We start from the raw sequence: 10948 nt of genomic DNA on the forward strand, positions 1-10948 counted from the left end.
GCTGGGCCCGTGAGCCATGGCCGCAGAGCCTGCGCATCCGGAGCCTGTGCTCCGCAATGGGAGAGGCCACAACAGTGAAAGGCCTGCGTACCGCAAAAAAAAAAAAAAAAAAAAAAAAAAAAAAAATCCACCCAATTCCCAGATTACCCATAGAATTGCACATAGCACATTTAAGAAATCCAGAGGAGGATGGAGATAAAGGTGAGAATGAAGGAAAACCCATGATATCTCTTTTCAGAATTTCTGTATCACTGGTTTTTTGGGGGTTTTATTTATTTATTTATTTATTTATTTATTTATTTATTTATCTTTTTATTTCTGGCTGTGTTGGGTCTTCATTGCTGCGCGTGGGCTTTCCCTAGTTGCAGTGAGCGGAGGCTACTCTTCGTTGTGGTGCGCGGGCTTCTCATTGTGGTGGCTTCTCTCGTTGCGGAGCACGGGCTCTAGGCACGTGGGCTTCAGTAGTTGTGGCTCGCGGGCTCTAAAGCACAGGCTCGGTAGTTGTGGCGCATGGGCTTAGTTGCTCCACGGCATGTGGGATCTTCCCGGACCAGGGATCGAACCCATGTCCCCTGCATTGGCAGGCGGATTCCCAACCACTGCACCACCAGGGAAGCTCTGTATCACTGTTTTAAAAGATCATTTGCACCTATCTTTGCTCTTAAGACTTTGTCCAAAACAGATGAATATTTAACCTAATCTCTTTATACTTATTCATTTACTGACCATGTGCTAGGCCCTGTTTGATTTCTTTGGTGCCAGTGACCTTAAAACTTGACTTTAAACATCTATTTTGAAGAAATTCCACTGCAAGAATACATCTCTCTATCCTCTATCTGGGGGGATTCCCTTGTAATGGAGCTGGACTTATGTAACATACTTAATAAAGAACTGCCAAGTCATCGGTCTTCCACTGCCATCTAATGTTATTTCCCAGTACTAAAAGGAGATCAAGAAGGTAAGAATACATTATTAGCCATTTTTAAATATTTATGGTAAATTTAAAATATTAGCTCACTGGGCATATATTACTACATAGTTACCAAAACATAACTACAACTCCCAGGATGAAACTTAACCAACCTCTCCTAAACCAACTATCACTATGGAGGCCGCTAGATAATGACCCAGTTACTTCTTCAGATGCCTTAATTATCCCAGAAACACCAAAGCTCTTTTTTGAGAAGTGGAAATCTATTTCTGTTATTCATTAACACCCTTAAAGTGTATCTAAGCCAATGATAGGGAAATGGGGAGTCACAAACAGAGGGCATGATTAAGGTCCTCAGATGAAGGGCCAGTGTGTGCCTACTTTTTTCCTTAGCAGTGTCTGTCCACACATGCTTAGCTTTAAAATGGAAATCTAGAATTCTAACAAAGATAAAATTAGGTCCCAAAGGCATTATGAAGTTAATGAACAAATATAACCATGATGCAGATGCTACAACAGGTTCCTAAACAAGTTAAATAGGCTGTACTTTCATTACTCTAAATTTTCTCTTTAAGCAGGTGGAACGTATTTTCAAGGTAAATGAAGGGACTGGGCGGGGTTTCTCATTTTTAAGCTTCTAGGTCTCTGTAAGCCTGGGAAAAGGATACTAAATACCCAAGCGTTCTGAGATGAATTTTCTCAGCAAAAAGAAAATCAAATATTCCACCCACTTTATTATCAACTGTGATGGTAACAAAATAGAGATGACATAGAGTTTAGTCTCATGAAAAGACTACTCAGTTAATAAACCTTTATAATTGCCGAATCTACTCAGCATTGGACTAGACACGGACAGCCATAGGTGTTTCCCCTAATAGCATAAGGGCAAAAATAAAATGAATCCTATAGTCCATCCTCAAAAAAAGTTTGAAAAGCATGAGCATGCCTACAAAAAGAGATTTGCTGCATGGGTGGTTCTGGAATCAGCTCTGCTAATTAACAGTCACACCCCCATGCAGTAAGGTACCCAGAAGCCAGCTGTGATGCCCTAGCCTCTTGAGGTCTAGATGAACCTGGCCGAGCACCCATTCCATGCCCTGTTCAAGACTTCAGTAGACCCCCAAGGGGCTGAAGGGCTCAAGATAACCCCAGCTCTGAGGTCCTTCCTCTAGGGGTCCAGATGTACAATGCAGCCCATTGCTCAAATTCTAGGAAACAACAAAGTAGCTTGTGAATAGAGCAGACCCCATAGAGCAAAAGGGGGAAGACAGTTTCCCAATGAACCCCGGGCATTCCCACTCTCAGGCTCTCTGCTCATCCCTCGCCTGGGGGATTTTCCCATGACTCTTCCACTGCACTTGACCCAGCCCCCATCTGCAGGCATCCCCCAGCCTTCGTCCAGCCTCCATCTCTCCTCCACCCCTCACCCACCCAGACAGTGAGCCTGCTGTAAGCCCCTCTCCTGGGTTGTTCTGGCTTTGCCCTCAGGTCTCATCTCCTATCTCTAGTGACTTAACAAGAGTTTGTTTTTCCCAAACAAAGACAATTTTCTCCCTCAAAAGAAATTCCGCCATTGATATAATTAATTATGTACACTGGCCTTACTGGAAAAGTACCATCATCCATTCTGAAATGGTCGAAATAATAGCATACATTAAAGAAAGGTAGACCTTTAAAATCATGACTATAAGACACTTCAGCAAAATAGTCATATCATGAAGAAAGACAGAAGAGTAGTATCCTGTTGTAAAATGACTCATTACGCATTACAAACATGAAAAGATACCTAACCCCAGACACAACTACGTATAATCCAAGTCTGCTATGACACGGAAAATAAGCTTAACCATTCTTCATCGTTACTGAAAGGAGCCACCACAGGGCTGACAGTCTTCGCCACTTATAAACTTCAATGGAAAAGGAGTCGTAACCTAGTTGGGGAGCAAGGACCTCGTTTGAGAGCTCTTTGCCCAGCTCCGCCTCGTTGCTCCAAGACTGCTGCTCACCTAATCCGTCTGTCTGTTGTCCTTACCGCTTCGCCTGGAACATCTCTTCTCCCTGCGTGGCTGGCTGTTCACCTCCTTAGGTTCACTTGGAACAGCTGTGCAGGTTCATTGTCACCATCCATCTTCAGCAGCATCTGTCCATCACACAGGAGTGGCAGCGAACCCGTATCAATGCAGGCAGGCTGACCACATGCCAGGACCTCCCGGTCGCACGCCTGTCCTCAGACAAGACTTGGAGTGGCTGATGGAGGCCAGTTTCAGGCTTTGCCCACACTGATTCCCCCGTGCTCTTCATGCATTTCGAGAAACCACATGCATCTTTTGCTGAGTCGGTTTTCATTTTAACTCGTTTAGGATTTTCAGCAGCGTTTGGCATGCTTGTCTTCCCAATGAGAGGGTTAAACCTTTTTGAGAACAAAGACCCGTACCTTCAGTTTCTTTTACATCCGCCATTGAGGACAAAGACCCGTACCTTCAGTTTCTTTTACATCCACCACATTGCCTTGTAGAGCACAGCACATGTAACATGCTCTTTTTTTAACTTTTTATTTTATATTGGAGTCTAGTTGATTAACAATGCTGTGTGAGTTTCAGGTGTGTAGCAAAGTGATTCAGTTATACATATACATGTATCCTCTTTCAAATTCTTTTCCCATTCAGGTTGTTACATAATATTGAGCAGAGTCACCTGTGCTATACAGTAGGTTCATTTAACAAATGATGCCCGATGCCCCACCACCAAAGCCAGCCCCAGCGAAAACTGGGACAAAGGCAAAATTAGTCTTTAGCCCCTTCCTTCCTTCCTTCTTTCCACCTCCTCTCTCCTTCTCCCCTCCCATCCTCCACCAGAGCCAAGAGCTCCCAAGGAACCCATTGTAGCACTTACTTAGGCCAGTGTGGGGTGGATCTCAATTTAGTGGGGTCTGAGGTTTACTCAAATTGGGGGTCCCACATTAAGAAAGAGAAAACAGAATTATAAACACAAAATTAAGCATTAAAGTGAATATTTACCTAGAAAGAAAAAATAAAATATAACAAATTACAAATTTTTTAAGGCTGGTAACACAAAAGCCAGGAAATAAATAACAGACTATTTTATTAATTTCCTGGAAGATTTTATGTCAAAATAGGTATACATAGAGATAGATAGAGATATGGTTTTGGCCGAAAACTCTTGGATCTCTTCTTACAAAAACTTTGCAATGTCTTCTATAGAGTGAATACAAAGATGATTTAGTCCTTCCTCCAGCAGGGATGATTGAAATTTGTCTTTTATTATGGAGAAACGGGGTACTCAAAACATGCAAGTTCCCAGACAGATGTACTGGCTATTTACAGTTTACAGGTTTGTACCCTACAAACACAGGAATTTTGATCAACTCTATTTTTCATAATTTCTATCATAAAGGAAAAAAATGTATACTGTGTTTACAATTATATTATTACATTATCAAGAACAGTCATGACAGAAAAGGATTTGCATTTTTGAACAGACACTGATGAGAACCCAATCCTCTGCTTTGGGCACATTTGGTGATTAAGTGTTTTTCCTAGACTGGCTTCTGGCTCATCCATATCAAACCTGGTTTCTCCTCCATGGAGCCCATCCTTCCAAGCTGGGCGCCACAGAACACCTTCACATTGAACATGACCCCAGCTCTGGACCTTTAGGTCATGAATCTGGCCAAGTGGACACAGCAGAAGGAATGCATAGCAGAGACATGCAGCAAAATATATTTGTGCTAGCTCTTTGATATATCCCCCCAAACCTACAGGAAATGTTTTCTCAACTCAGCTTCCCGTTGCATCTTAAAAATGCCTGTTGCCATTCCAACTTCACCCAAGCACAGGACAAGTTGAATGAAGGTGAAGTTAAAATGGAAAGAGACTTACTCAGTTCTTCACCAATGGCAGTTAAGATATCTTACTTCTGCAAATTGTACAAAAACGTACATCCATTGAACACATTCCTGGGTCCTCCCCGTGCAGGTGGGGGGCCTGAAACCTAACCTTCATTAGTTTCACTGTAAACCACTTCTAGACTATCCTCACTAAGCTGGGAAAATGAATAACATTTATTAAGTGCCTTCTCACACACTGTATTTTACAGTTACTAACTCATTTCATTCTAAACGTTATCTTGTGAGGAAGGCAATATTCCCATTTTATAGATGAAAACACTGAGGTGCGTGGAAGGTTCTCAGGGGACATCGAAAACAACTACTGCCATGACTGCTTCCAGTGAGGGAGCTAGGAGACAGGACTGGGATAAAGACATGCTTTAAATTGTTTATGTCATTTGAGGGGTTTTTTCTTTATTCTCCACGACTATTGACTACTTCTTAAATTTAAAACTATATATTTTAAAGAAAAAAATAAGAATTCATACTAAAAGGGAAATTACCAATAATAGACTGATGCATTTTATCACTGTTATGTGTTGAAGTGTGTCCCTCCCAAAAAACGTATGTTGAAGTCCCCCAGGACCTCAGGATGTGATCTTATTTGGATATAGGGTCCTTGCAAATTGTACCAAGTTAAGACCAGGTCATTGGGATGGGCCCTAGTCCAATAAAACTGGTGTCCTTATGAGAGGTGGGCATTCTTCCCATTGAGAGGTGGGGTCTCCACCCTCAAAATGAGGAGGGAGGAAGTTGTGACTGTTTTGACCACAGCAGAAGTAACTCCCATGTTTAGGTCATAAAGGTGATGCAGCTTCTACCTTGGTCTCTGGAATTCTCCTCTTGGATGCTCTCAGCCACTATGAAAGCAGCCAGCTTCCCTGAGACCGCCTTGCTGTGAGGAAGCCTATTCAGAGAGACCGACCAGGCGGAGCCGTGTCTCAAACCAGCCGTGTCTGACCTAAGACACAGGAAGAGAGAGAGATGCCTGTCCAGTCCTGGCTACACCAGCGCCCCAAACGCCATAGGAGGGACCCTCAAGCCAGAACCACCCAGCTGAGCCCATTCCTGGCTTCCTGACCCACAGAAATTGGAAGAGATAATACGATTGTTGCTATTTCAAGCGACTAAGTTTGGGGGTGACCTGACGTGCAGGTAACCAGCAGAACCTCCAAATTTCCAGAGCTTCCACTCTCATCTGAAAGGAAATGCTTCGAATATTGCTGCTTAGTGGCTATCTAAACATCATTTATTGTGAAGCAGGCATGTCAAATCTAAGTCAAGGTTCCTCCTGGCCCAGCTGGTCCTTACCTGAAAGGTAACAGCCACCTTTCTGCCAAGTCCCCAACACAGCCCGTGACACTTGGTCGACCCTCTTCTGGGAAGGCTGCCAGAGTCGGGGATGACTGCTCCCTCTGGGCTAGGCCTTGCTTTGCTTCTTTGTCATGAGCAATAACATGGACACCCCAGGACACCAATGCGTCACAAACTCTTAGTCTTTACCCAAATAAGCTAAACAGTGTTCAGAAGTGGCCCACCCAGCTTTCAGCCCTCCAAGAGGAAGATTTTTTAATTTTTTCCAATGTCCAAGCAGTCCAAGGAAGTCTATGACCACTCCCTTGGGGATGGGTACAGGAGGCTTCGCCCACATCCCACAGCCAAGCCCTGTTGGCCCAACCTGGAGGCTGCTTCAAGAAAGGAAGACATTCTGACTCTTCATATTATCTCCCCTGGGGCAGAAATGTTGGCCCATGGGAACCCGATCATAATACTACCACCCCATCTGGGGTAGGAACATGGCAGGCTTTCTCTAAACGGCCTCATGAAAATAGCATAACCTCTGGGCAGGCCTAAACTTTGTCAGGAATCTGACGAGCATCACATGTTCACCCTCCTTTCTCAGGATGTATAATCCACCTCCTGCAAGACAGGCCCAAATCACTTACCCAAGTTCCTCAAAACCAGCAGTCACAATGTGTTCACCTCATCTGGTCCCCAAAGAAAAGGGGAGAATAATCATTAATTGTGTAGTGAGTGTTAGGGGAACTTCAAAATCATCAAGGGCAGTTTGAGAAAAGGGTCCACAGGAAAGCAAGCGATACACACTGTAGGAGGGGAAGCAGGGGAAGGGAGGGAGGAAGGAGAAGAGAAGCAAGAAGAGATGAAGGAACAAAGGCGGGGGGGGGGAAATGGAGACAGATAAGAAAGTCAAATTCCCCAGAGCCCTTCCACAGTACTCCAAACACAGTAGGTACTTAAGGCAATGTGTTTTGAATTGAGCCAAACTGCTCAAGTATCCTCTAATTCTGTCTCTCCTACCCCAGCCTGACTCTCCAAGCATTTTCTCTTGAGAGGAGTTCATACGGAAAGAAAGCATTCATTCAGATTCTAACCAACAAACCCCCCATGGGACCTGGTGACGGGGTGGGCCTGGCCCTGAGGGGAGGGAACACCTGGATCCAAGCATCATCCTGAAGGCTGACCTCGTCCCAGGAGTGTCATGCAATAGCCTGGGAGACCAAAATATCCCTGGTGGGCAGTTTACTCTTGAGCTGAAGCTCTTGATTTTTATGCATAAACAAAGAAAGGAGTGAGCAGTTGTTCCGCCCTTTTTCTGTCTGTTTGTTAAAAGTAAGGCTACAAAGAGTAAAGCCAAATGCAAACAGCAGAGAGGTATAAATAAACAGCCTTGGTGCTCAGTGCCAGGAAAGAGCTTAGCAGGACTAAAAGAGAAAATGTAACAGGTAAACTTCCTCCTGACATTTCTCCTGCAGTGGGAACCAATTCCTCGAAATAGCCCTATTCATAGCAGCCTTTTTCTAATGCTATACTAGCCTCAGACAAGGGAGACGAACAGCGGCTCCTCTACCCTCCCCAGGGAATTGAAAGCTCCACAGCCGTCACATTTCCCAGCTCTAACAATTTATATGTCTCAGTGTCCACTTGCTTTGATTTTTCCTAAAGAATGTAACCGCAGAAATCCATATTGAAACTGGGCAGGAACTTGTGGGGCCCTTCTGGGTACAAAAGACCCTCCGTGTCCCCCAATTCTTGTTTGTAGAAAAGGCTTTAGTCTCCTAGACCTTCCCTGAGTTCCAAAGAGCAGACTTAAGCAGTTACTAATTAGGGAAGTGAGGGAATGCAGAAACAAAGGAAAAGCAGTCAAGCAAGAAAAGTAATGATACCTAAAACAGAGTCCTGTTCCTCCTCAAAGGATATTCATAACCATCTGACACGTATCTTTGAGTTGTTCTGCAGAAACTAAGGTGGAGGTGGAGGTGGAGGTGGAGGAGGATGGAGGATGGAGGATGGTGACTACAAGTGGAGGACGGTGGCTACATGCTGACCGCAAGCATGCAGATCCCAGACTGGTTGGAACCAGAAGGCTGATGATTAAGATTCCTAACACATCACCCTGTTACCTCACCACCAACCAATCAGAAGAAAATCCATGAGCTGCATCCCTCACCCCAAACGTTGCCTTTAAAAACCCTCCCCTGAAAGCCATCAGGGAGTATATATATATATATATATATATATATATATTTAACAATATGTTTGCATTTTACTTAACTATATAACTTAAATATATACCGATAATTTATATTTAAATATATAAATATTTATAGATTTACCATATGCATATTCATTATGAAAAAATTTTAAATAAAGGGAAAAAAAAGAAAACTAAAATCCTCTTTAATGCCACCAGCCAGAGATCAATATTTTGGTGTATGTCCTTTTAGTCTGTTTTCTATACATATTTACATAACTTTTTTTTTCCCATTTATTTATTTTTTGCGGTACACGGACCTCTCAGTGTTGTGGCCTCTCCCATTGCGCAGCACAGGCTCCGGACGCGCAGGCTCAGCGGCCATGGCTCACGGGCCCAGCCGCTCCGCGCCATGTGGGATCTTCCCGGACCGGGGCACGAACCCGTGTCCCCTGCATCGGCAGGTGGACTCACAACCACTGCACCACCAAGGAAGCTCCCTTTTTTATTTTTATAAAATTGGAATGATATTGTTTTAGTGGCCTACGTTTTTCAGCCTTAAAGTGAGCATAATTAATAAAACATAAGAATATGCTATAAGGCTAATAGCCATATTTTTATATTCTTACAGGGTTAAACTTGAACCATTTATGTAAGATTATATAATATATGGATTTTAAATTAAGGAATACAAAAAAGACATTGGTTTATAGGTATTAGCAGTTGCAATGCCATCTGTCATTTCAGGGTCTGTTTTTCTGGACAGAAAATGGGTAAATGAGTCACTAAAGGGCTTCCCTGGTGGCGCAGTGGTTGAGAGTCCGCCTGCCGATGCAGGGGACACGGGTTCGTGCCCCGGTCCGGGAAGATCCCACATGCCGCGGAGCGGCTGGGCCCGTGAGCCATGGCCACTGAGCCTGCGCGTCCGGAGCCTGTGCTCCGCAACGGGAGAGGCCCCAACAGTGAGAGGCCGGTGTAACGCAAAAAAAAAAGAGTCACTAAAAAGATTAAAGTGAACTAACGAGTATTTGTCTTAATGAAACACAAAGTAGATATATTGGAAATTCCAAGTATTTATGACATGTTATATGAAAATAAGAATATTAATATGTGCCTACCATAGCAAGATGCTCACAAGAATAAAACAGGTAATTTTCTGCAAGGTAAATATCTACAGAGGGGAGGGAAATGTTGAAGTATTATATATATAAACTATATACCTTGCTCTTAAGTACGTCAGTAATACAATTTATGTTTATTAAATCATGACAGGATGCATTTTATTGATTAGCATAATATATTCCTATAGTAATATATTTATAGATAGTGTAAATGATAAAATGTATAATGTAACCACAGAAATCCATATTGAAACTGAGTAGGACCTTTGCCGGGCCCTCCTGCGTACAAAAGCCCCTCCGTGTCTCTAGTTTCTTGTTTGCAGAAAAAGCTTTAGTCTCCTAGACGTTCCCTGAATTCCAAAGAGCAGGAATCACTTTTGGAGATAAATGCAAAAACAAGTACCTGGATTTTTTTTTCCACTCCACAATATTCATTTAAGAGAGCGAGCAAAGCCAAATGAAGCGAAAGCTGATTTAAATGCACAGAGTTCGTTTCCGGACCTTTCCTCACCTGCTGTGCACTCAGGCAAAAGTAAAAGACACCAGGAAACTGCCCAGTGGGGCTTCCTCTGCACCTCACCCCTCTCCCTCTCTCCTAGGAGACTAAACACTGGCTTTTGTCCAAACCCAAGGGCTAATGAGAGCTAGTTACAGCCAACGACTTCCCACAAGAGCTGCCTCCGCCGCACCTGGACCTATTTGATGCTCGCTATGGGTCAAGGGTTGCTTGGGTCCACGACGCAGCCCACTAGTGGCCTTTCCGCAGCACGTTGAAGATAAAGGGGAGAGGTGGTCCCTGAACCTAGGTTTTTGTATTTTATGAGTGCCCTGGCCTCCTGAGCAAAACACGCCCAACTCAAAACCCGGCAACTCTAGCCCCTCAGGCTCACGAAGGCGCTTTCAGGACCCACGCCCTGAAGCTGAAGCCCGCAACCGAAGCCCGCCCCGCCCGTGCGCGGACCCCCTGGAGCCGCGAGCAACCCGCAGCTGGGAGGCCCCGCATGTGCCGTGGCGGGGCGGGCCGAGTGTGGGAGCCGCGCGGAGCGAGCGCGCACAGTACCAGCTTGTCCATGGCGCTGCCCTCCGGCGCTCCGCGGGGACACGCCACGGGGTGGGGGCCAGCCAGCCCGCGCTGCTCCCCGGCGTCCGCTCGGGCTGCTTCTCGCTCCGCTCACCGGGCTGTTTGCGGCTCAGGCGGTCGCCGTGGCGACGAGCTTTGCTCCGCCTGGACTGGGTTCCCGCCTCCCTCTCTGGGTGCTCCAGCGCCTCCCCGGGCTCGGGGGTCCAGAGGCGCTTACGCCGCAGCGAGCTCGCCGCCGGCTCCCGGAGAGCGGAAATCCAGAGGTTTTGGCTGCCGACCCCCAGATGCCATTTCTTGGCTGCTTTCCGTCCAGTTTCGGTTGGCTCTGAGCTGAATGTTCCTGCTAGCATCAGCCAAGTCCCCTTGTTTGGAGTGTCTCTTCTGAATTTTATGTTTCTAGCTTCAGGAGAAAATT

At 45.0% G+C, this 10948-nt stretch overlaps 1 protein-coding gene across 1 annotated transcript in view; it reads right to left on the reverse strand.

Annotated features, from left to right (window-relative positions):
• DNAH5 (dynein axonemal heavy chain 5) overlaps positions 1-10590 on the reverse strand; it is a 284476-nt gene extending 273886 nt beyond the window's left edge. Inside the window, exon 1 of the mRNA XM_081232392.1 lies at positions 10513-10590. Within this exon, the coding sequence (XP_081088518.1) occupies positions 10513-10524 (12 nt within the window). The 5' untranslated portion in view covers positions 10525-10590. The remainder of the gene's footprint in view (positions 1-10512) is intronic.
• Positions 10591-10948: the final 358 nt, after the last annotated feature.

Source organism: Mesoplodon bidens (assembly GCF_964165515.1).
Source record: "Mesoplodon bidens genome assembly, chromosome: 4".
Classification (NCBI taxonomy): domain Eukaryota; kingdom Metazoa; phylum Chordata; class Mammalia; order Artiodactyla; family Ziphiidae; genus Mesoplodon; species Mesoplodon bidens.